The following is a 27,653-nucleotide window of genomic DNA, read 5'->3' as shown; positions in this document are numbered from 1 at the left end:
AATGAAATTAATAGCAGGTGCACTAGATGGGCAACAGCAAGACAACCCCCAAAACAGGAATGGTTTTACAGGTGGAGGCCACTGACATTTTTTCCCTACTCATCTTTTCGGACTGTTTTTCACCAGTTTTGCATTTGGCTAGGGTCAGTGTCACTACTGGTAGCATGAGGCGATACCTGGACCCTACAGAGGTTGCGCAGGCAGTCCAGCTCCTTCAGGATGGCTCATCAATACGTGCCATTGCCAGAAGGTTTGCTGTGTCTCCCAGCACAGTCTCAAGAGCATTGAGGAGATTCCAGGAAGACAGACAGCTACTCTAGGAGAGCTGGACAGGGCCGTAGAAGGTCCTTAACCCATCAGCAGGACCGGTATCTGCTCCTTTGTGCGAGGAGGAACATGATGAACACTGCCAGAGCCCTACAAAATGACCTCCAGCAGGCCACTGGTGTGAATGTCTCTGACCAAACAATCAGAAACAGACTTCATGAGGGTGGCCTGAGGGCCCGACGTCCTCTAGTGGGCCCTGTGCTCACTGCCCAGCACCAGGGAGCTCGATTGGCATTTCCCATTGAACACCCGAATTGGCAGGTCCGCCACTGGTGCCCTGTGGTTTTCACAAATGAGAGCAGGTTCACCCTGAGCACGTGACAGACAGGAAAGGGTCTGGAGAAGCCGTGGAGAATGTTATGCTGCCTGTAACATCGTTCAGCATGACTGGTTTGGTGGTGGGTCAGTGATGGTCTGGGGAGGCATATCCATGGAGGGATGCACAGACCTCTGCAGGCTAGACAATGGCACCCTGACTGCCATTAGGTATCGGGATGAAATCCTTGGATCCATTGTCAGACCCTATGCTGGTGCAGTGGGTCCTGGGTTCCTCCTGGTGCACAACAATGCCCGGCCTCATGTGGCGAGAGCATGCAGGCAGTTCCTGGAGGATGAAGGAATGATACCATTGAAGGGCCACCACGCTCACCTGACCTACATCCAATAGAACACCTCTGGGACATTGTGTTTCGGTCCATCTGACATCACCTGGTTGCACCTCAGACTGTCCAGGAGCTCAGTGATGCGCTGGTCCAGATCTGGGAGGAAATACCCCAGAACACCATCCGTCGTCTCATTAGGAGCATGCCCCGACGTTGTCAGGCATGCATACAAGCACGTGGGGGCCATACAAACTACTGAGTACCATTCTGAGTTGCTGCAATGAAATTTCAGCAAAATTGACAAGCCTGCTGCATCATTTTTTCACTTAGATTTCCGGGGTGTCTTTGAATTCAATCCTCTGTAGGTTGATCATTTTCATTTCCATCAAACCATGTGGCATCCTTTCGTTCATAACACATTACCCAGTCCATATTAGTATAAATATCCAGCATGATATTTTTCCCCATTGAGATCTGATGTGTTTTCAAAGTGTTCCTTTAATTTTTTTGAGCAGTGTATATATAATATATACACACACCTAAAGGATTATTAGGAACACCATACTAATACTGTGTTTGACCCCCTTTCGCCTTCAGAACTGCCTTAATTCTACAAGGCATTGATTCAACAAGGTGCTGAAAGCATTCTTTAGAAATGTTGGCCCATATTGATAGGATAGCATCTTGCAGTTGATGGAGATTTGTGGGATGCACATCCAGGGCACGAAGCTCCCGTTCCACCACATCCCAAAGATGCTCTATTGGGTTGAGATCTGGCGACTGTGGGGGCCATTTTAGTACAGTGAACTCATTGTCATGTTCAAGAAACCAATTTGAAATGATTCGAGCTTTGTGACATGGTGCATTATCCTGCTGGAAGTAGCCATCAGAGGATGGGTACATGGTGGTCATAAAGGGATGGACATGGTCAGAAACAATGCTCAGGTAGGCCGTGGCATTTAAACGATGCCCAATTGGCACTAAGGGGCCTAAAGTGTGCCAAGAAAACATCCCCCACACCATTACACCACCACCACCACCAGCCTGCACAGTGGTAACAAGGCATGATGGATCCATGTTCTCATTCTGTTTACGCCAAATTCTGACTCTACCATCTGAATGTCTCAACAGAAATTGAGACTCATCAGACCAGGCAACATTTTTCCAGTCTTCAACTGTCCAATTTTGGTGAGCTCGTGCAAATTGTAGCCTCTTTTTCCTATTTGTAGTGGAGATGAGTGGTATCTGGTGGGGTCTTCTGCTGTTGTAGCCCATCCGCCTCAAGGTTGTGCGTGTTGTGGCTTCACAAATGCTTTGCTGCATACCTCGGTTGTAACGAGTGTTTATTTCAGTCAAAGTTGCTCTTCTATCAGCTTGAATCAGTCGGCCCATTGTCCTCTGAACTCTAGCATCAACAAGGCATTTTCGCCCACAGGACTGCCGCATACTGGATGTTTTTCCCTTTTCACACCATTCTTTGTAAACCCTAGAAATGGTTGTGCATGAAAATCCCAGTAACTGAGCAGATTGTGAAATACTCAGACCGGCCCGTCTGGCACCAAGCGTGCCGCACAAGCCCTGAAAAGTGAAGCCAAAACGTCTCGATCGCCCCCCAGTGACTGGTCCTAGTATAGGTCATAAGTCCCGCCTCCCCGTGTTATTCAACGGGACGTGAGACCAACTAAACAATTAAATTACACTTCAAATATCTTTTTTCCAAATGCGGTTTCTTTCATTTGCTGTCGTTTTTATCACGCTGATGTAAGTTCAAGTGTCTGTTTCAAAAATAAGTTGTTTTTTAGTTAGTTACGTGATGCGGTGGTGTAACGTCATGATTGACAGCTGTGATTGACAGGTTCTCTGAGCAAAGTAGTCACTGAAGCACCAACGGACATTTTTTTCGGGATCTTCGGAGTACTGAGGAGATTGTATTTACTTTATTTTAACAAGCCTCTTGTCGTACTGCAATTAATTTTTAAAAAAGTGTGCAGAATCCACTCTCCATGAGTGCATTCTGCGAGAGTGAGGGCGGAGCGCTGATTTCGCGGCCTTACTTCCTGCTCGCTACTGCGCAGGTCTGGTCCCGAGATCGCTACTGCGCAGACTCAAGTTCCAATATGTCAGCGCCATATCGGGACTCTGGCGGCTTCAGTTCTCACCAATGGAAGAGAGCGAAGGGGCGTCGTCCATCTTTTTTTACAGTCTATGTCTGGCACCAACAACCATGCCACCCTCAAAATTGCTTAAATCACCTTTCTTTCCCATTCTGACATTCAGTTTGGAGTTCAGGAGATTGTCTTGACCAGGACCACACCCCTAAATGCATTGAAGCAACTGCCATGTGATTAGTTGATTAGATAATTGCATTAATGAGAAATTGAACAGGTGTTCCTAATAATCCTTTAGGTGAGTGATATATATATATATATATATACTATATATATAGTATAGTGCAAGTATGTACTCCCTATGTAGTTTACAGCATTAGCAGAGATAAAAACAAAAATATCCTTAAGAAACTTTTAAATATAACTGACTTAATTTAAGGAAAGAGACAATTTGTTCAGTAAGCCACTGTTTAATAAAAAAAAAAAAAAAATGTATGTTTAGTTTTCTTATATAAACAACAACGTTTATATTTGATGCGATTAATTGATTTGACAGCACTAGTTTGAAGAAATGTGTGTTGGCAGTGTGTGTACACAACCACCCTATAATGGTAAAAATACATTTTTTAATCCATATAAATCATAGCAGTGCCTCAGAATAGTAGGGCCCTATAATTTCCGCGATCACGGAATCGCGGACAGAATCGCGGAATTGGCAAATTAACGCGGAATCTAGTGTCAACGCGGAATATCGCGGAATTTTACATATTTGGAATAAAATTCTGTTTTTGTGTGGGAGAAAAACGTATGTCTGAGGAAAATCGCATATTACTGAAAGAACGAGCAGTGAGAGAGGCCCGGTCACGCGCGCGTCTTCAAACTGTCTCTCTCAAACTCTCTCACTCCCTCGTGCTTATTAATCTAAACTGAGAATTGACACAATGGTAAAAGATCGGAAGTTTCACGTGGAGCATTCGGATATTTTTTTCCTGAATTAGGCTACCGCTGGGTGTGAATTGTGCAAAAAAAATATTTTTTACCTTGCCTTCTTCTCTGAAAAGCTTTCCACCCATTCAGCTGACATAAAAAACACTTTCAATAAACTAAACAAAACCTATCCAATGATGAAATGTTTTCTGTGTTGACAAATCTTGTGCGATGTCCTAAAACTGCCGGGATAATCACACAACGCGTACAAGTCTGCTAATGATACGTCGATTCGCGAACTAATGACTCCTTTGAACCGATTCACTTTAATGAATGGTTAAAACAACTGATCTGTCCAACACTGAATCGGTTCGGTGCATAACAAAATCGGTAACACTTTACAATAAGGTTCCATTTATTAAACTCTAGTTAACTAGATCAGTTAACATTAACTATTAATAAACTGCACTTCTACAGCATTTATTCATCTTTATTAATGTTAATTTCACCATTTAGTAGCCTACATTATTTAAATGAAAAGTTGTATTTGTTAACATTAGTTAGCTTAATGCACTGTGTGAAGAAACATAATAAAAATACAGGGTTAGGGTTAACTAAGATTAACAAAGATTAATAAATACAGTAACAAATGTATTGCTCGTGGGTTATGTTAGTTAGCCTAATACATCCACTAATGTAAACAAACCAAACCACATTTAACACCTCTTAAAATGAGAATTTTGTTTGTTACCTCAATAAATTTAGTGTCATTCCTATTTTATTTGTGTACATTTTAATCATTAACATTAAAAACACTCTTTTTACGACTAAAATAACAGTAAAGGGTTAAAAAAAAACTGAATTCCCAAAAATTAAAACGGAAAAAAACGGAATTTGTAAAAATTAAAATGGAAAAAACGGAATTTGGAAAAAAATAAAACGGATTTTATAGGGCCCTAGAATAGGCCTTTTGCAGTTTCTATGCAATGTGACCTCACATTGCACACACCACGCCCACCTCTGCTGATGGACTCTTTTGTTGTTTGATTCATATTAACAGCATTTATACTACAGGGCCGTTGAATGCTTGAATCTGATTGGTTGACGAACGTTCTAAGGTGTGCATTATTTTCAGGGAAACGCACAGCTAAAGTAGTTCCAGGCAGGTCTTGACTGCATTACAGTTCCATATCACTTCGCGTAGTTAACTGTAATAACGGAAAATAGGATACAATTCATAACAAGAAAAAACATTTAGCCCCATGCGCTTGATCTGCAATTTTCAATGTCTAGCTTCACAATCAATGGAAACATGCAGTTTAATTTTAATAAATAAAGTATATTCCTATCTATAATCAATAGAAAATTAATCTGAATATAGGCTAAATAAATGGATAGTCCTGCAGCACGGATTTTTATTGCAGATAATATAACAAATAAATAATTAGGCTATTGATAGGCCTTACTTGTTAAAAGGCTTTTTTTTTTTTTCATTTATTTGGCTTGTCTACTGTCATCTGTCAATAATAGAAAAAAAAAAAAAAAAAGAATGAACGAATTAATTAAAACGAATTGAATTAATAAATAAATAATAATATTGACGCACATGCTTTTCTGTCTCATTATTGCAACATCTCTCTCTAATAACTGCATAAAGCCGAGCCGAGGACACACTTTAAGGCCGGTTATGAATGTAATTTGATGACTGATCATGCCCAAACGCATGTTCAGCGCGTTCAGTCTGTGTTCAAAGTCAGTGTTTAAAATAGTCTGCGATGAAAACAGTCAGAGAATGTGTCAGCTAGTCGTGTGTCCCCAGCATTAGTCTGCTATCAGTGGCTCAAACCTCCGTTACTAACTCTAAAATGACGTTTTGGAATTAGCAACGGAGGCATTGGATTAGATGCGTAAGAAATTAGTCCTACATACAAGAGCGTTTTAATGACAAAAACTTTACAAACGTCTCGAAATACATAATCTGAACAATGTTTCGAGGTGTGGTAACTGTAGTATAAGCGGAATAATTGACTTCAGGCCGTTGAATTATTAGAAAAATAATAACTCCGCTTCGCGACCGCATTACCACCTCGGGTGTGCATTATTTTTCTAATAATTCAACGGCCTGTCGTCAATTATTCCTTACATATAGCTGTAGGTACTGCATATTACACTGCTTTCACTTTAAAGGTAACTTAAGGTAAGTAACTTTTTTACCATAACCGAACAGCTTCGGAGTCATTGGAATAGTTATATGACTTTTTTCGGGTTGAATGGTGGTCGTCTCGCACCCCCCAAGCGCCTGTGAGCCGAAAAACCACCCTTGCAACTTTGGGCCGGCGGGAAGGACGATACTCACGTGATATCAGGTCTCGCGATGTAAAGAATTGCTTTGCGGCAAAAAAATCTGCTAAAATTCGGTCATTATTGCACTCCCTCATGCTGTTTGAACCCGAATGAAGAAGACGTTTTAAAGAATGTCCCTAACTGCTTTGATGTCGTTGATCTATAGCCTCTGGTATCTGAGAGTCACCAACGAGTTTTTCGACAGTGTTGTCAAATATCTATTCCAAAGCTGTAGGGGGAGCTCTATAGAGAAACCTGCGAGCAAAAAGCGAGAATACAGCAAAGAAATTCCCGAAACTGCATAGCCCTGCTTTAATACGCAGATCTAGTATACATGCGATTTCTTTACTTGCTGTTTATATTCATAGACATAACTGACTGTGTTTATGTGAACTTTTTTTTTTTTTTTTTTTTTTTTTTTTACATAACCTTGAGAGTATTTGACAGTCTGACCGCTCCGTCTGACATTCAGCTTTCTGTACGCGTGCTTAAGATGTGTGCACTCAGAAAACCATACATCTGGGGCCGTATTTACAAAACATCTTATGGCTAAAAGTAGCTCCTAACTTGCTGATTTAGGAAAAATAATGGGCGTGTCAGTCCTAATTTTAGGACTCCTAAATTTTTGCTCTAAGAGTATTTTGCAAAGCATTTCAGCGCTAAAACTAGCTCTTAAATTTGTGAAACGTTAGGAGTGGTCAAGAGGATTCTTAAGTCACTAAGACAAAATCACAAACAATCCTAATGTCTATTGCTGGTAATCTGCCCAAAGACACTGTACACCATTGAGGCAATAGTGATAGAGCCTTGGGTGCTGAACCTTTTCTTCATAAATGCAGAAAACTGTCGAGGTAACTAGTTGAGTCAGCTCTCGGCTGTGTGTATATATACCTCCTCTCGAGCTGATTAGATAGACTGTTTGAACGTGCTCCTCCCGAACTTTGTTTATAAAACATAATTTGTCATTTGAATCCTGCAATCTCTTGAGATGCAGACATGTAAGTGACTGACAATTATCTGAACATATACTCATTTAATTGGTGACACTTAAGCCCTATTCACACTGGATTAGTATTACCTGGTGACCTCTAGTCATTTGTAATAATTGCGGATGTTGTCTGTGATCTTAATCCCGTGCTAATCGGCCATGTCTGTAATCTGTAAAGTAAAAATTTCCCCGCAAATGACCTACCATATTTCGCCGAACACCAAGGTCCTGTGATAATATTAGTCCCGTGCGAGTCGGCATCTCTGTGATTTGGAGGGGTCATATAAAAACATTTTCAAGGTTTTTGTTTCCTGTGTGCCTTTTTATCCATCTTTCGGGAATGGAGGCTGCGTTGGAATGTTTTGATAGTAATTTGGGTGCTGGGTCATATCACTATACACCATTCAACTATACAATTTGCAGAAAGGCTGAAAATCATCAGAAGAGCGAAAACAAAAAGAATGATTAGATGGAGATGGATGACATGTATAGCAGTATGCGGTAAGGAACATTATTCTGTTTATGATACATCATACAGCTAGACCTATAACAAGAAGACATTTCTAAGCAATAGCCTATTGACATCATATCCGGGAGATGAGTCAGTAAATTCGAGTAAAATCACAGGCTTCGCTTATCCCGTGCAAATGCGCCACACGAAATTCAGATGTGGGTGGGTAATTTCTAAATCACACGAGGTCCCCAGATAATACTAATCCAGTGCGAATAGGGCTTTAGCCTACATTTTCAAACCTTTATTTAAATATGGCAACATATTTATTTTAAAAACTTTATTTGAATTTTACAATATTTCTATGATTAAATCACTGACAGAGACCCCTCTCCTTTCAGCCAATCACTGTGTGCATAGTTAGTAAGCGTGTTGACATCATCCATAGCAACCCCTTACTCTTAGCTTAAGACTTCTCTTTATTCCTTAGTAAAAGTTGGTATCAGCAGCTTTGTGAATAGAAGAGAAACCGCTTAACTAAGAACTATTACTGCCATTTAATAGAACTCTTAGTGGTGAGAAAAATGTTTTGTGAATACAGCCCCAGAAGTTTAGACTGATATGGCATTAAAACACATGGAGATAATAAACTTTCATAATGATGAAGAACTGCAATGTCACGTGAGCGTGACCACGATAGAGATGATCATCAAAACCAAACAGATGTTTTGTTAGTCTATAGCAAAGTATATGCTTTTTTTATGCAAAGGCACAAGCTGTAAAGGCTCTGCCCTCGTCTGGAGTTCTTCTGGTGGGGAGTAGAAGCTCGTTTGGATTTAGAGATACATGCACGAAAACAGCATGTTTTTCCTTCCACTCAAAAATGAGTATTTACAACATGGTATAATAAATGATCTGTGGAGTGTTTTGAGCTGAAACTTCACAGACATATTATAGGGACACCTGAAACTTATATTACATCTTTTAAAAAGGGGCATAATAGGTCCCTTTTAATGTTGTTTGAGGTATGCCTTAAATAGTATTCAAGCACATCTGTACATATATATATATATATATATATATATATATATATATATGTGTGTGTGTGTGTGTGTGTGTTTTTCTTACTCACCCTGATATCTGCTTCACCAGCTTCATGCAATCCCTGACACTGAAGACGGTAACCTGCAGACCAGACTGCTGATATCAGCTACCAAACACATGAAACACAGTGTTAGGTAAGAACAGCTTAAAGGACACTGGACACCAGCAGATCATGGGCAACTGTATTGCTACTGTACATGTAAACATACTGTACACTCACTTACCTCAACCAGCATGTAGAATGACAACACAGTAATAGAGAAGTTGTACAGCAGTAAAACATTTTTCAGTGAGTATGCTGGTCTGTTTTTCATGTATTTTGTTCCCAGGTAGATTGTTAGGAGGTAGGTAATGGTGAGTAAGAACGTTGGTGTGTAGGAATCCAGCAGGAGCCATCCTCTCACGCGAGTATCTGACATCAAACACACATGTCACATACTGTATACTGCAACTGGATGACTGGGTAAGGTAAATGTCAAACATCTTTTTAAAATATATATTAGAGAACATACTTCAAATTCTTGTAACAACTTTGGCTTAACCTTGTTTTACATTTTTTACCATTTACCATTTTTAAATCAAAAGTAAGCTTGAGAGAGAGGGAGGGAGGAGGGAGGGGGGGGGGGGGAGATGTTGAATTGAAGGTCCATGATGTAATTTGGCAGAGGGTGGACCAAATACAGAATAAAACTATAAAATCTAGGTAATTTTGAGATTTTTTCAAAATATATATATAATTACTAGCATCTGGAGACATACATTTCATTCAAACAAGCTGTACAATTATCATTTTTAAATCATAATTATTTTTAATTATTGTTTTTTAGATGATCACATTCCTACGGAAGAGGATTAGGGCCAAGCAATAATAGAAAAATAAAACCATCTCGAGATTAAAGTCATTATAATGCGAGATTAAATTCGTTAAATTTCGAGAAAAAAAGTCGAAATACAATCTTGAGAATAAACTCATTAAATACCGAGAATAAAGTCGTTGTGTTTCGAGAAAAAACTCGTTAAATTTCGAGAAAAAAGTCGAAATACAATCTTGAGAATAAACTCATTACATTTCGAGAATAAAGTTGTTGTGTTTCGAGAATAAACTCGTTACATTTCGAGAAAAAAAACTCGAAATACAATCTTGAGAATAAACTCATTAAATTTCGAGAATAAAGTCGTTGTGTTTCGAGAAAAAAAAACTCGTTAAATTTCGAGAAAAAAAGTCGAAATAATCGTGAGAATAAACTCATTAAATTTCGAGAGTAAAGTCGTTGCGTTTCGAGAAAAAAAGTCGAAATGAAATGTAGAGAATAACGCATTCGATCAGTGTTCATTGCATAGCCTACTGATAGAGGACATGGCAGAGTTGGATCACTTAGTCAAGCTATATTTTAGACTTTCTTTCAGTAACAAAGCCATCTAGGTAGGCTAGAGGAGGAGCTGTACTATGATGGAATAATGTCAACTTTAATGCACCCTATAGGCGGGTGAGAAACAGCGCCATGAATTATGCAGAAAATGCAAGACTGCTCTTTGTGCATTGTGTAATGTGTCAAGTTCAAGTCCTTACATACATTATGGCTGAGAAATGCAGAATTTCTTCATTCATTTCTAACAGAGCTTGGTGCGAGCAATGCCATACACACAGGGTGCTTAAGGAAGCGTCGCGTCATTTAAAGGGGAGGTCCGCGTATGGAGTTAGAATCATGCCAAAACCTGTGTAAAACAATTAACACAAAACGTGTTTTACTCACACCCAACGATTCACAAACAAACTCAGTGTGGTTTGTAAATACAAAACATCACTCACAAACTAATGCATTTTGTTCTGCAAATAAAAAAACGTACCTATCAAACAAATACAGTATGTTTTACAAAGAAACGTATTTCTTCAATGACAAAAATATCCTCCAAGTACAAACTAAAAACTTTCAAGTACAAAAAAAATCCTTCGAGTAAAAAAAAACCTTCAAGTACAAAACAAAATTCTACAAGTACAAAACAAAATCCTTCAAGTACAAAACAAAATTCTACAAGTACGAAAAACTGTCACGTGACTTTTGGCACTAATTTTCTACCTTACACAAATGCCTTCAGATCCACACACATGCTAGTAAACTGTCATGTAATTCGCACTCCACAACAGCAGGTGGCGCTGTTACCGACTTGCTTGGCGCCGCCACGGACATGGAAAGAGAAGAGAAGAAGAAACGCTAGCGTGGGGGACGTTTTTTGAACACGATGAGCGGCCAACAGGTGAGTTTGCAGTCGTTGCTGGTGAAAAATCAATTGTTAAAGCTGGGGTAGGTAAGAATGGTCTAAAAAACTTATTTTTCAAATTTGTTTAAACTTTATGTATATATCAATACATAATTAAAATGTAAGTATTCTGAAAAAGAAAGTATAAAAATCGAGTGTATGTAGACCTCTAACGACTGTTTTAAAGACAGCTCATTATTTCCATTCAGTCCACCCTCTCCCTTCTGGGGTCCTTCCAAAGCCACGCCCCCAAAACACATGAACGCGCGACTCCGACAGCTGAGCTGGAAGACGCATTATTTACCTGAGACGAGCGGAGAGGAAGGAGCGCAGTGCATGTAGCATCATGTCAGAATCACATGTAATAAAAAAATCTAACTTTATCATTATGAATATAAACAAATAAGATGTATTTTAGTAGCCTACTCACTATCAAGCTATCATATCGATATTGGTAAAGTTTAAAATATATATTTTTTGATTCGCTAATGAGCTAGTTATAACTATAAGGCAAAGCTAAAAACAGGTTGCATTGATACACGTTTTTCCATTTCCATTAGTTGCACTGTGATGAAGATGAATTTCGTGTAAGATTCATAACATATAACGTTAGGCCTACTAGCTGTTAAACATGTATTTTGTTATGTAAAGTTCCCCCCACAGCGGAGCCTGCTGTGAACGCGCAGGCTAGTAAACATGCAGGGTCACCGATGACAACGGATAAACCGTTATGGCACATTCACTGGTAGGGACGAAATGCTTTACATTGACTGGCCTGCCCATACTTTGACTACAAACTTGGTCCTCAAATCATTACGTATTATGCAATACATGTAATGTAACTTTATAACGTTGCACTCTTTCTATGAGTTATAAATAGCTAGTAAGATAATATAACGGTAACTAACGTTGCAGTAGGCTATGTAAATAATTATTCTAGCGATATGTAATGCTAAATAAGGTTTGCTAGTACATTATTTTAGCAACATGACAAGCCAGTGAATTAGCAGGTTTCAATTGTTGCTTTGCACAGTGCGTTATCTGTATGTTATGTGGCTAGAGTTTTAACACTGAGTCAATGGGCTCCGACGGGCTTGTTTATCGTCATCGGTCTTTTTCCGTTTACCTGTCTTTGTTGTATGAGCAGGTTCCACTCGAGAAATTGGCAGTTTTGGTTGTTTGTCCGCCATTAGCACAGCTGCTCGGCACACCGGCAATCTTGATTTTGAATGACGGTACGCGCTGTGCAAGGGAGGGGCGATCAGCGCGAACGCGAACTTGATTGACACTGCTAAGACACTCCTCTTGGCTCTGAAGGCATCTGATTGGTTCTTTACATTCGCACCGAGTGGCAGTGATTGGTCAGAGTTTTTACTGTCCTGCAGCTGCTACAGAGGTCTGATTGTTTTCATTCCTTTTTCTGAACACATAATGTATTGACTACTATCAGGATGGAAGGACCATTTCACCCAGTATAAAAAAAAATGTTTCTGAACAGGATTACCTACTATAGCTTTAAAGTGTAAGTTGCAGGTTAAATTTTTTACGAAGTAATGCAATGTGTTTATTAAACATAAAGATAAGAACCGCCCACCATTGTTTTTTATACCAAAACGCTGATATAATATGAAAAGTTGGCACTTTTAACAGTGGTTTTAACCGCTCCCGCTCCCTTCCACTAGATGGGGCGTGACGTCATAAGAGGAACTCACTAGTAGAGTTACCGTACGCTAGCAGCTATAGATGCCTTACATAACTGCAGAAAAGTTGGTTGTATGTTTTATTGATAAAAAAAAATTATGGATAAAATAACTCCATTGTAAACATACTCGTGTGTGCTGACTTCAAGGGGACCGTGATCCTGCCTGAAATGAGAATAAGCTATTCGCAAAACAAACGGGTTCAGGCTCGTCAGGTCAGCCGGTCGCAGGTCGAGCTGTTCCACTAAACTCCACAACGCGTTCACCTCACGGCACCACACACTCTCCACTGCTGATAGCCCACACAAACACAGTGATGGGGACATCGATCTCTCTTTTTCTTTTCTGACAATAAACATCGCTAATTAAATCGTGAGAAATTGATAACGCGTGGATTGAGGAAGGGTATTACATGATGTTTGAGGCGTCGATGAGACTAGCGATTGCGCCTGTGCAGTGTGTGCATCTCTAACGTTACAGCTCTGATTTGGACTGACTTACTGTAAGTAAATAATGTCTTCAGTCGTTGTCCCTTCTTGCTATTCTACATGACGGCAATATTTTGAAAAGACTTGCTTGTTCCGTTATATTATCTGGGTTAAGTTTGCACCAGGCTACACTAGCTCTAACGTAGCTAACGTTACTCACCTGGCCAACCCTCCACTCATTCTCCTCACACTAAGCATTAATAACTCTTTGAGTGCCATGGCTCCCCTCTCTCACGCCTGACCGGTTAAACATTGTAGGGCTGTGGTCCATAAAGAATTTGATGGTTTCCCACATCCTCAGTCATTCTCCAAATAGCCATAATACAGTAGGAATCTAGCGGAGTATGGGTTGCGAGTTCCTCTTGTGACGTCATCACCCAGTAACTGAAAAAACACGCTATCTCTGAAGAAACCCCAATAAATGTTATTTTAACGCATTTTAAGACAGAAATAATTAAATATATACATATAGAGCACTTTAATTTACACATTAATTGGTTGTGGTGGTTAACCTGCAACTTACACTTTAACTAAACTCCAGAAATGTCTGTCGTGGGTAGGGTGAATGGCCATAGCCAGCTATGAGGTCACCGAGGTCCAGACCTCAGTCATTTTTTTTTATATTCAAAAATAAAATTTCAAGCTCTCTGAATGATTAATTAGCCGTTTAAACCACTTCATATGAGTGTTTGCAATTCATGTCGCTGCGAGAACGTAACGTTAGAACCAGGGTTGCCAACTCTCACGCATCTGGCGTGACACTCACGCTTTCAGCATCAATCTCACGCTCTCACGCACACGCAAGAAATGTCACGCCAAAATCCATTTTTCTCCCCTCTCAATCCGTTAATTTTCTGTTGATGACAAGACCACAGCGTATTAACGACAGGAGAGGAGTGTAACATGATCTGCCTACAACGTTCTCACTGCAGTATTCTCTGATCGTTGATTCGCTGAAAACCTTGCACCTGATACGTCAGTTGCGTGTGAAAGTTCAGAGAGAGAAAGGTTCGGAGTCAGAGCCACTGATGCGCGTTTGAAAGTTTGGATGACAATCAAGGTAAACAGATAATAAAATGCTGTGCCTTTCACTTCACATGTCCCCCCCTCTTTTCGAAATCCCGTTCGTTCCCCCCCACTTTCAAATTAGTTTAATGATTTTTTAACCGCACGCCGTCATCGCCAAAGAGGAGCAGGACCGAGCAGGACACGGAGCGCCTGCCTGCGTCAATGCGCGCAGCCGCGTCCAGGAACGTCGCTTGCACACACAAAAATACCTCACTGAAAGTTATAATGAGCAGGTATTGCGCTGTCTGTGAATGTTCTGACGCACACACTCACACACACGACGCACAGAAAGACTCGCGCCAGTATAGAGCACACAGACAGCGCGTCAGAATCAGTTTTGCTGGGCAGTTCTCTTTCGCGCTTGAACGAACAATAACACACACCAAAATGCCAAAATGTCCGTTTTGTCGAGTATCCTCATAACAGAAAAGCAGTCTTAAATTAGTTACATAAAGTCTTAAATGAACAAGAGTAAATTAGAAAATGAGACGCGTGAGAGCCTGTCAGCAGCGGCAGATTTTAAAGGGACAGCAGCCACTAATTCTGTCAGTAAAGTTAACAAAGGTTTTAGTAGTTTTCCACCAATGCAGTATTAGTAGTTATTAAAAGTACTTTTTTCAGAAATATAAAAAAAAAAAAAAAAAAAAAAAAACCTCAGTGACATGGGAGCCGTCGATTGAATCAGCCCTGCAAACCTGTTGGTAGACAGCTTAGTGGACAGTGATATGCACTCAAACACTCTGGAGACCATCCCAGATGATGCCCCACCAGCAGGAGGCCTTACCAGGGGCAGCCCACCCCGGTCCAGCAGCTCCACCAGGGTCTCCCTGCTCAGCTCAATAAAAGTCTACATCATTTTTTTCTTATTTTATGTATTGAAAATGTAAATGTTTGTTGATTTTGATGTTTAACGTATGTTGTTCATAGTTGGAAAAAGTACTTTAATGTAGCCGTGGAACAAATGATTTTCATTTACCAATTTTATTTGAAAAGAAAAAGTATAGAAGAATTTGTTTCATGTAGAAATTATTACTGTCATTACAAAAATAAACAATGACCAGAACAATTCATTCTCTTTTATTTACACATTTAAAGTTGCATAAAAACAATGTACAGATTTTTTCTTTCCTTTTAAAAAATAAAAGTGAAAAAAGTTAAACAAGAATAAAAAATAGATATTTTTCAATCATTCTCTCAAGAAGAGAAAACAGCCTGTCCATCCTCTCTCTACTCTCCTGTGCTCTCCTCGCCTCTGCCTCCCTCTGTAGTTGGCCTTTGGGCGGGGGCAAAGTTTTTTTTACAATTTTAATCACATTTCCTGCATTTACATACCTTTAGGGACTATGGTGATACAAAATCCAGGAAATAATTAAGCTGATTATAATGATAAATTCTGCCAAATATAGTAGGCTACTAAACTATGTATAAGAAAAATGTCTTACTTTCTTTATTGTTTAATAGGGGCCAATTGCCAAGACTTGAGAGAATCATTTTATAAAGTTAAAAATGTTCACCATTAATGTTTTGTGTGCAAATAAAATGTAAATAATGTGAGACTCAATTTCCACTGTAATAGAGAAACAACATAAAGACAGTATATTTTAAATAATTGTTTAATGGCATTTTTTTTTTTTTATGAATGAAGGCCAGTATCACTGTAGCTACTGATGTCTCCATGAAAAATATTTTTTACTTTTGAAAATTATAACAACTTTTAATATAAGTGAACTTAAAACTATCCTCACATAAACCCCAAAATAAATGTAATATTTACATGTGCCCTTCCTGTCTAACAGGTATGAAATATACAGAAATTGAATTAGGTTATCAAACAGTCTGCACTGCATAAATTATGAATTAAATTAGATGAATCCTTATTAAAGCTGCAAGCGTTCTTTAGTCAAGAGCAGTGAGGGATTTTCCCTGTTCCCTTTGTTCTTTGGTTAAAGCTGCAGTCGGCAAGTCTGGCAGATTGAGTGGACAGCCAAAATTTTGAATGTTTACAACTCTCATGCCCCTCCCCCACTACCAACGAGCACCCGGGTCAGGGTATATTCTGGCAAACCGTTTGCCAATCACGTCTGGCAATCGGCAAAGCAAACTGTGGCACACGCCATTTACCAACAAGCGATGGGTAATTCGCAAAGCACAATGTTATTTTCTGTTTCCCCAGCACGATACCATAGAACGGCATAAAGTAAGAGGTTTGAGAAGTAAGAGGCGGGGCACCAGTTAAAAAATTTCAAAGTTAAAGTTCACGCAAACTGGTAGCCTATTAATAGACCAGGTTTAGTCAAATATTGATTGTTTATAGCTGAATTAGTTATAGGCTATATACAATTATACACAACCGATTTTATTGGTTTATAGCCTACAGCAATCCTACGCATGTAGGTGTAAGAAATTGTAGTCTGCCTCGACCCAGATTCCACTCCTAAATATATTTTAGAATAAGCTCATCCCCAAAATGGCTTAATTATCATAGAGATTAAGGCAGTCAAGTTCTATTGTTTCTTGACCATTTGGGTTGATTACATCCTGAGCAAATGGTAGTCAATTGTAGAATGGGACTGGGTGTGGGACACAGAGAACTTTCTCAGACAATGGGGTGTCTCAACTTCATTAACATACAGACCACAGCTGTTGCAACAAGATCAACTTAATTTACATTAAGAACAGGATAAAAGGTTTAAGATTTGGATGTTCTGGGTTCATTCTGACGCCGGTGAACCCAAGGTGCTTTGTGTACCTTGCCACTGCTAAGCTGTAATAAACTTCATTTTTGAGATCTTCGACGTCCACCTCATTTTTTCTTACATTGGCGAGCCAGCCAGGAGTCGACGGATTTCCAACAAAAAAGGGAAAAGGTAAGAAAAAGCTGTTTTCTTTCATTTATGCTGTTTTTGTCAAGGAATTCCTCGTTTAAAAAAATCTAGAAAAGAAAATTTAAGGACAGAAGAGATCGAATTTGGTTTATTCAGTATTAGCAGGAGGAGTTTTAAGCCTATTCCGTACAATTTTGTTTAAGATTCTAACGTAACTGAATAAGCCCGACGCAGTGTGGTGGCAGACTTGTATTGGAATTGTTGTTTCTAAAGTAATTGAAACAAAGTGCTTAAGTGTAAAGTTTCTAAAGTAACTGAAACTTGGTCTGGTCTCTTATAATTCTGATAAGATTCTAAAGTAATTGAATAAACCCGAAGTAGTGTGGTGGCAGAGTTATGTTAGATTGGTTGTTTCTAAAGTAACTGAAACTTGGTGTGGTCTCTTATAATTCTGTTAAGATTCTAAAGTAATTGAATAAACCCGAAGTAGTGTGGTGGCAGAGTTATTTCAGATTGGTTGTTTCTAAAGTAACTGAAACAAATGTGTGTTTCTAATGTACTTGAAACCGATTGTGAAGTTGTAATAATTCTGAGGAAATTCTAAAGTAATTGAATAGACCCGACGCAGTGTGGTCACAGAATTATTTCACAACTATTGTGTGTTATAGCATAGGCTAGACTAGTGAGTCTGATGTGCCGTGACTTTGTGAAGTTTAAAACAAAGAACCCGAAGCAGTGTGGTTTTGCCCGACGTACTGTGGCATTGTTTTAAAATTCATAAATATTGTTTGAAGCCGAAGTACTGATAAGCAAGCTGTTTTAAGAAAATAACATAAAAACCCGACGTAGTGTGGTTGTGTCCGACGTACTGTGACAGTGTTAATTTTTTTGATATATATTGTTTATGGCCGAAGTACTGTGAATTATCAAGCTGTTTTAAGGAAAATAAATAAATAAATAAAAATAAAAACACAAGAACCCGACGTAGTGAGGTTGTGTCCGACGTACTGTGACAGTGATATTTTTATTTTATTTTTTTTCCCCTAAACGATTTTGTGTAAAATTTAAGGTCCTAAGGACTGGGACTTTGATTAAGTTTAGAAGGTTCGCTCAGTGTTCTGGTTGTGTTCATTTGCATACAATCTGTGAATAAATTGAATAATGAATATCTTAAAGCATCTAGATATCGCATAGTCATTTAAATCAGATGTTGTGAATACACAAGTTACTGTAAAGCCAGATAAAACTTTAAAATGGAAGAAATGATTGTTAAATACATCGCTAAACACGGTTCTCAGGGATTGTTTGATGGAATAGAAAATGTTAGAAAACCAAATCAGAACAGTGATCGGGAGGTCTATTGGAAAAAAGAAGACCACAAATTAGAATTAGTTTTATGATAGTAACACATTGTAGAAAAAAGTTTTACTATCAAAAGGGGGGTGATTCTTATGATTTATGAAACATGTTTTATTAACATTGATATGCAGTTGTAATTTATAATAAATGTTTTAATGACATTATGTTTAGAAATGTTTTTTTAAAAAACATTACCGATGTTTGATGTTTTGAGATGAAACTTCTGTGACTTTGATGTTTGAATGTGAAAAGATGCTTGTGGGGGAAAGGGGGGCAACCTCTTCTTTTGATTATAGTTTCAGATATAAGCATCGAGATGTTTGTCTGAAATGTGTAACCTCCTGGAGAAAGGTGATCTGGTCGTTTGAAGGACGAGAAGGAAGTGGAGCCAGGGGATTTTCTCAAGAAAAAGAAAAGAATAGAGATATCCAGACCTGCAAGATCCAGAACTCCAGGCCTAAAAGACCTAGAAACCCTGAGACCCACCATAGGATGGAAGGAACTGATGAAGAGACACAGACTTGAACAACACCAGTGACTGCTTCTTCTAGAAGAATGGTCCAAGTGAAAAAAATATAAAAAAATGGACAATGAAAAGTGAAACAAGAGGAGATTTCAGAAACAAACCATTTCAGAGACTACGGACAGCAGTTTCTCCACATAGAGGGAAAACAAGTGGATAAAGGATGTCCACACTGAGAAAATGGACACAAAATGACACACACACACACACACACACACACACACACACACACACACACACACACACTATATTGTCTATTGATTGTTGATTATTTGAGTTATCAAAACTAAACAATATGCTAACATCACTGATGTGAACATCACTGCACATCTGACATTGTGAGAGCCCAACAAGGCCTTGAAGAAAGACAAGATTTTTGCAAAACAAATGCATGATGTGGAGATATTGCCTATTCTGGTTTAATTTGGAATGTAACCTTTAAAACGGCTGTATGTGTATGTATCTTTCTTATTATTTGCCAATGCATTATGTTATGTGTTCTATGTTTAAATGTTGAATTGCTGATAACTTAAGGATCGCTTTGAGACACTCCTACTGGTTGTGATGGTTCTTGAATGTCTTCTCACCCACACCCAAGAAAATGTTTGTACATCATATTGCCAAATTTTAGAAGAGTCTCTTTGATAATTCTGCCCAATTGGATGGAGCTGTAACCAGTGTGCATGAGGTGTCGACCCAAAGACGGGTAAGATTCTCCGGTGGCCAGAGGGGGACAACCTAAGGCAGGGCTTCACCGCCACTGGGCACCTGCCCACTAGGGAAGGGAGGTGTAATCTGTGAGAAGGGAGTGGATGTGATGCTTCTTTTGGGCCAAGAGCATCAGAGAGGGGACTGTAAGAAATTGTAGTCTGCCTCGACCCAGATTCCACTCCTAAATATATTTTAGAATAAGCTCATCCCCAAAATGGCTTAATTATCATAGAGATTAAGGCAGTCAAGTTCTATTGTTTCTTGACCATTTGGGTTGATTACATCCTGAGCAAATGGTAGTCAATTGTAGAATGGGACTGGGTGTGGGACACAGAGAACTTTCTCAGACAATGGGGTGTCTCAACTTCATTAACATACAGACCACAGCTGTTGCAACAAGATCAACTTAATTTACATTAAGAACAGGATAAAAGGTTTAAGATTTGGATGTTCTGGGTTCATTCTGACGCCGGTGAACCCAAGGTGCTTTGTGTACCTTGCCACTGCTATGCTGTAATAAACTTCATTTTTGAGATCTTCGACGTCCACCTCATTTTTTCTTACATAGGCTACACGTCTGGTACGAGTTTATGAATGATCTATGACGCTGTTTGGCCGTACTACAGAAATATTAAGTGATAACGATTTCAGTAACAATCAATTGGATAATGTTTTGATTAACTTACGAATCAAGTTAGATGAAGTTACTGTAAAAATGTATTCGTATAGCCTAGAGCTCAATTCACATCGTTTTCGTTTCAAAGTTTTACAAAAAGTCATATTGTAAGCTTTATGGCTAGACGATATCACGAAATAAATGATAAATGATACACTGTTTGAGAGTTAGCCTAGTTATATTAAATTAATTTACCCGACATATCAGTGCCACTTTTAGTGGGCAATAAGCATGACTGCATGAAATTACTAGCATGTCAAAGTCTGATATAGACAATATTTTTTCCGCATGCTATGCATGGCTCCGTTATTTTACTTCATGCGATCGTTTTTCCATTAGGATCTGTGAATAAACACAACATCGGGATTTTACACATGGTGTAGGCCTAATAATTCACTGTAGGCTATTTCAGTAAAATGTCAGAAAACATCTTTATTTTAAAGCAAAACCACCGTGACAAATAAGACCATAATAGGCTACCAAATAGAACACAAGCCCTGCATGGCCATTGGGTTTTGTGCGTACAATGGGAATAAAAACCGCGCAGTGCTAAAATGTGAAAATAAATAAAGAAATATATATTTTTTTTTACTAAAACAGATATTATGTCGATCTTTAGCAAATATTATTATGTAGCCTATAGGCTAAACGTGCTCAAGAGCGTATTTAAGCAATAGGCCTACATGTTATCACTTCTCTGCTGGGTATTGTATTATTTTATTATATTATAGGCTAATTGCACAGATTTACAGCAGTGGTTTTTATGGTTATGCAGCTAGCTATATGTGAGTGTTAATATTTGAAACCATTTTTATATACATTACACGCAGATTAAAACATGAACACACAATGCGGGGGTAGGCTAGATAAATAAATAATTGGATTTTTAATGTCACATTCGTAGGGCCTAGGCTATGTGTCAGGTTTTAAAATCATCGGTGCCGTCACCAAGCGTTTGTTTGCAGCCGGTGTGAAAGCACAATGGGCACGCACGCGCAGCAAACGCTCTTCCGACGCGCCACTCAGGCGTGCTGTATGAAACCGGCCTTAAAATAATTGTAATGTGGCGATCGGGTGCGGATATCTATAAATCAGAGAAAATTATGTTGCGGGTGGGTGGCGGTGCATTATTAATTAGAAGCAGCCGATTCGGGTGACGTTTAATATGTTCCGCGCATCTAATGTATAGCCTCAGTATTAAACGATCAAGCTTTAGATGATTTTTTTCCACAGAAAATGAATGACACAAAACCATTTAAAACTTACCATACATACATGAAATAATAGCCTAGAATGCGTTATGCAATGATTTAATAAATTATGTTGGTTGGAAGTCTTATTTCTCTGATGATTGGCTACACTGAATTTCTGAAAATTTCTATAGTTCATAAAACGTCTTAAGTGTGGCTAGGCTACCCTGTACCATCTGGAAGCTTTACAGCATGGCCACTAGTTTGAGAACCACTATTAGGCTAAAATCTGTGTTAACGGACTTTACAATTATATTACAAAATGGAGGTGTGAACTTAGATATTAAATTCGATATTTTATTAAGATATTACATAAGAATGGGGTTGCTCATGCCAATATCTTATATCGTTGGATTCTTTATTGGATTATAGGGGAGACCGGGGCACAAAGTAACGCTTTTTGACTTTCTCCGTTTGTGTAAATCTACTTATGGTTCAGAGTATTTTTTTTTCCCCATATTAATTTACCACATGTCTAGTACAATTATGTGTTTTTGTTTTATTAATACAGTATATACTTTTTTCTTGATATACCCCGAAAGAATGGAAGTGAAATGTGACAACATGCCCCATAGGTGGGGTACATTGTAACATGTGTGGGGCACATTGTAACATGACCATATGACAGCTTAAAATGTTATCTGATCTAATAAAAAAAAATATACAAAACAAACTAAAATATTTTATAAATAAAATACAATTAAAAAACGTTTTCATATAAAATAATGGCATTTTTTATTAATTAAATATAAACTCATTTTTGAGTTTTGACTACGAACACATGAAAACACAGCTATACAACATAGTTCAAAACAAATAAATAATTAGTAATTTCTGAACATTGACTCTCAGTCAGTATTCACCTTTTTCTCACGTTTTCTCAATAAAATTAATAAAAGTATAGAATATAATAGCATATTTCGAATAGGGGCACATTGTAACGCAGTGTTACAACCACAGTCTATGGTTACAACATGCCCCCGCCTGCACAACTGGGATTTAAAGCTGCCGTCGGCAACATTTTTTTGATCAAATTCAGTGAAATTGACACTATAATCCGACAGAACAACATAAATAAGGTGGTTTTAGAAAAAAACCGGAGCTTCTAACTCCACCTGGAGCGTGTTATTTGTTTTGCAAAAATCCACCGCTCCCGTCTCATCGGGTCCAATCAGCGCAGGGGGGTGTGAGATCTGACTGTCAATCAATCACAGTTCGTGCACACGCCACAGATCCCCTCTCCCTCGCGCAGACGCGCACATTACAATATCACATGCACACGACACGCCTGAAGTTCGCCTGAAGATTGTACGAAGCGTGATGGCGGAGAGAAAATCTACTAACAAGCTTCCAATTCCTCGGTTATTGCTATCTATGGATAGATTAGACAGGGCAGCCTACCTCCGAGTCCATGGTGTTGATCGATGCTGAAGAGACGGACGCGTTCACAGAAAATCAGGTACACACCTATTTTTTACAGTCTATGGTACACACGCACTGACGATGGGCGGGTGCTCGTTGGTAGTGGGGGAGGGGCATGAGAGTTGTAAACATTCAAAATTTTGGCTGTCCACTCAATCTGCCAGACTTGCCGACTGCAGCTTTAAACCCTGCTAGTGTCTTCTGCTAGTTAGCGAAGCATTAAAGAACTATCTCAACTGTTAAATAACATCTTAGAGATTAAAATAATATCAGATTTGTCTTATTTTAAATAAACACAAAAAATAGAGATGAAAAATTAATTTAAGTAAGAAATTTACTTTTGCTAAGGTTTAATAAATGTCTATGGATATATTCCAAAAAACAAAAAAAAAAAAACAAAAAAGTTTCGTCATTCAAGCATGTGCTGAAGTATTTAAAACAAGCGTGTTACAACCATAGATATCATATGGTTACAACTAGCCCCGCGTTAGGTTGTGCCCCGCGCTCCCCTAGGCTATATTCTATCTATGTTCCAAATAGGGGTGGGCGATATCTCGATATTTACGATATATCGAGATATTTTTTAAACTCGATATGGATTTTGACATATCGTATCGATATATTGTTTATATTTAATTCTGATTTCGCCACTTTGCTTGTTTGCCTTCTCTGTGCTGTGCTTGCCCCCGCCTCCTCCGTCTCCTTGCTTTTGTTCCCCCTCCTCGCGTGTTGTCTCATTCAACCAAGTCCCCCGAGTCCGGTCAGGCACATCAATCTTTCCCCGCCCAGCGAGTGCTTGAAGTGCGTCAGAAACAGCGCGCGCGATCAGTTGTTGTTGGTAATTTTTTGTGTAACGTCGCCTCTCGCCGCATTGCTTTTGTTTGAGGGCGCTTACCACACTCACACTTAACATGCTCCCCTATAGAAACGGGCCTGGCAGCTCGCGCCAGGCCTAGACACGGTGAAAGTTTCCTGATTGTGACGGATGGCCGAATTTACATGACACATTATAAATTAGCATTAGCCTACCTATTCTGCTTTAGATACAGTGCCAAAAAGAAGAGGATAAAGGTGGATAAAGACAGAGGTAAAGCGATGTAATGAATGAACAGTTTATCTAATTGCATAGTAGTAAGATACTGTAATTTAATGGCAGTTATTTTTAGGGATGCAGATGCACCGATCCGATACTCAGTATCGGTATCGGCTCCGATACTGCCATTTTTGGCGGATCGAGTATCGGTCAGACAAGGCCGATCCAAATCCGATATTGTGCGTATACTATTCTGTGTTATTGTTAAGCCCCACAAAAGGCACACAAACATTATAAAGCACCATACATTTTCGTGCACAATATTATAAGTGTTCTGAAGCCATTATATAGTATAATGTGAGATATAAATTAATATTTAAGTCGTTAAATTCAAGATCACGTAAACGTTTCCCTCAGCTGCGGCTGCAATCATTCTTCAATCAGCATTCAAACAGCGCGTCGCGTTCGGTTACGACAGTTAACACGATGAAACTCTCTCCAAGATGATTCAATGTTACTATTATTATACTTGATCTGTAGATAAAGGTATATGGTTTCGCATAAAACAACTTTATCTTGCTGTACCTTAATCATGTTACTTTCTACCGGGTGTCTGTTAGATCACAACACTGGAGTCAAGTCAGGTACTATTTGTTCTTCACGCGCACAGTAACTGAAATTTAAAACTGTTAAAAGAAAATCCTGAATAGACTATTGCATAGATAGATACTGAATAATATACTACGCATCAATATGTATTTTCTTTGTGCTTTAAAGTTTTCAATGCGGACTCGACGCGCTGCGCGCTGTGACTCATGTTGCTTCAAGCGCATCATTCTGCGCTCGGGATGCGCATAAGCGCTCTGTGACGCACTGCATTGGAGCCTTTCCTATCATAATACAGTGACGCAATGAAAGATTATCAATAGCCGTTCTTGTTCTGTCCTATCTATCATATGTTGCTTCCTCATTAAACAGCTGTGCTATACATTTAAAAAATGTCTCAATTTTATTGTTGGATATAAAATAATTGTTTTGCTATATTGCTATTAATTGCTAAGTTTTACCAGATTTAGTGTTACACTTATTGTCTCTAATTTGTTCCCCACTAAACATTTTTTTTCCACAAAATTTTCAGATTTTATACAATTATTGTGCACTCGTGATTTTTCTATACTAAATTTGAATGAATTATCCACTAATCTAGTTTATAATAGCATTTATGTCAGATTATGATCATATATTTAGGGCCCGAGCACCGATGGTGTGAGGACCCTCTTGGAATTGCTCTGTTTATTATTAGGGCCCGAGCACCGATGGTGTGAGGACCCTCTTGGAATTGCTCTGTTTATTATTATTATTATTATTCTTCTCCGCATTGAATTGCATTTTTGAGGGCCTAAACATGCGCGAAAACTCACGAAACTTTGCACACGCGTCAGAACTGGCGAAAATTTACATCTGATATAGGTTTCAGAATTGGACGGGGCAAAATGGCTCGATAGCGCCACCTATAAAAGTTCAACGGAGTGCGCCTCCTGCAACGTTCCACGTACGTGCACGAAATTCGGTACATACGTGTAATGACCTAATACCTACAAAAAAGTCTCTTGGAGCATAGCCCTAAACACAACAGGAAGTCAGCCATTTTCAACTTCCTCCCAGATTTTTGTGCAGTTTTTGACATTTTCAGGCCTCGTACTTTAACGAACTCCTCCTACAGTTTTTATCTGATCATCTTCAAATTTGGTGAGTGTAATCTTAAGGCCTTTGCGACGTTAAATTGCGAAGATCTTGAGTTTTCGTCGAAGGGCGGGTCCTCGGCGGCCTGACAAATTTTGATGTTTCGCCATGAAACAGGAAGTTGCTGTAACTCAGGCATGGAATGTCCAATCTGCCCCAAACTTCACACATTTGATAAGAGTTCTGTCCTGAACACATGACCATGCTCATATTCAGTTATAGTCATAGCGCCACCTGCTGGCAACAGGAAGTGACATGTTTAACACTGTTATGGACTCCTAATAACATATAAAAAAGTGCCAGCAAGTGCTAAACATGCTAACAACATACTAGAGGCATGCTAAAACATGCTAGCAAACTCTTAGCTAAGTGCTAAAGCATGCTATTATTGCAATTAAATAGGAATTTGCTGTAACTCAGGCATGGAATGTCCAATCTGCCCCAAACTTCACACTTTTGATAAGCGTTCTGTCCTGAACATATCTACATGAGAATATTCAGTTATAGTAATAGTGCCACCTACTGGTAACAGGAAGTGTCATGTTTAACAAGTTGATGCCATTCTAGCAACATGTTAAAAATGCCATTGACTTCTAAACATGCTAGAAACATGTTAAAACATGCTAGCAATACTTAGCTAAGTGCTAAAGCATGCTAATTCAATGAAACAGGATGTTGTTGTTACTCAAGAAGGCAATGTCCAATCTGCGCCAAACTTCACACTTTTAATAAACGTTCTGTCCTGAACACATGACCATGCTCATATTCAGTTACAGTCATAGTGCCACCTGCTGGCAACAGGAAGTGACATGTTAAACACTGTTGTGGACATATAAAAACATATAAAAAAAGTGCCAGCAAGTGCTAAACATGCTAACAACATACTAGAAACATGCTAAAACATGCTAGCAAACACTTAGCTAAGTGCTAAAGCATGCTATTGCTGCAATTAAATAGGAATTTGCTGTAACACAGGCATGGAATGTCCAATCTGCCCCAAACTTCACACGTTTGATAAGAGTCATGGCCTGAAGACATCTACATCAGAATATTCAGTTATAGTAATAGCGCCACCTGCTGTCAATAGGAAGTGACATGTTTAACACTCTTGTGGTCTCCTAATAACATATATAAAAGAGCCAGCAAGTGCTAAACAGGTTAGCAACATACTAGAAACATGCTAGCAAACACTTAGCTAAGTGCTAAAGCATGCTATTACTGCAATTAAATAGGAATTTGCTGTAACTCAGGCATGGAATGTCCAATCTGCCCCAAACTTCACATGTTTGATAAGAATCATGGCCTGAACACATGTCTATGCTCAAATTCAGTTATAGTAATAGCGCCACCTACTGGCAACAGGAAGTGACATGTTTAACACGTTGATGCCGTTCTAGCAACATGTTAAAAATGCCATTGAGTTATAAATATGCTAGAAACATATTAAAACATGCTAACAATACTTAGCTAAGTGCTAAAGCATGTTAATTCAATGAAACAGGACTTTGTTGTTACTCAAGAAGGCAATGTACAATCTACCCCAAACTTCACACGTTTGATAAGAGTTATCTCTTGAACACATGTCCATGCTCATATTTAGTTATAGTCATAGCGCCACCTGCTGGCAACAGGAAGTGACGTTTAACACTGTTCTTGACTCCTAATAACATATAAAAAAATGCCTACTGGCAACAGAAACTGACATGGTTAACACAGTAATGCAGTACTAACCACATAATTATTGTG

The 27,653-nt window shown here is 38.8% G+C and overlaps 1 protein-coding gene across 1 annotated transcript in view; it reads right to left on the bottom strand.

Moving 5' to 3' along the window:
* elovl2 (ELOVL fatty acid elongase 2) overlaps positions 1-27,653 on the bottom strand; it is a 199,312-nt gene that overhangs the window by 15,408 nt on the left and 156,251 nt on the right. The window contains exons 3-4 of the mRNA XM_079863706.1: positions 9,075-9,262; positions 8,879-8,956 (exon numbers count right to left, since the gene is read on the bottom strand). Coding sequence (XP_079719832.1) covers positions 8,879-8,956; positions 9,075-9,262 — 266 coding nt within the window. The remainder of the gene's footprint in view (positions 1-8,878; positions 8,957-9,074; positions 9,263-27,653) is intronic.

This window comes from Squalius cephalus (assembly GCF_949319135.1).
Source record: "Squalius cephalus genome assembly, chromosome: 25".
In the NCBI taxonomy this organism is placed as follows: domain Eukaryota; kingdom Metazoa; phylum Chordata; class Actinopteri; order Cypriniformes; family Leuciscidae; genus Squalius; species Squalius cephalus.
This window is presented reverse-complemented; position numbering and strand designations above follow the sequence as displayed.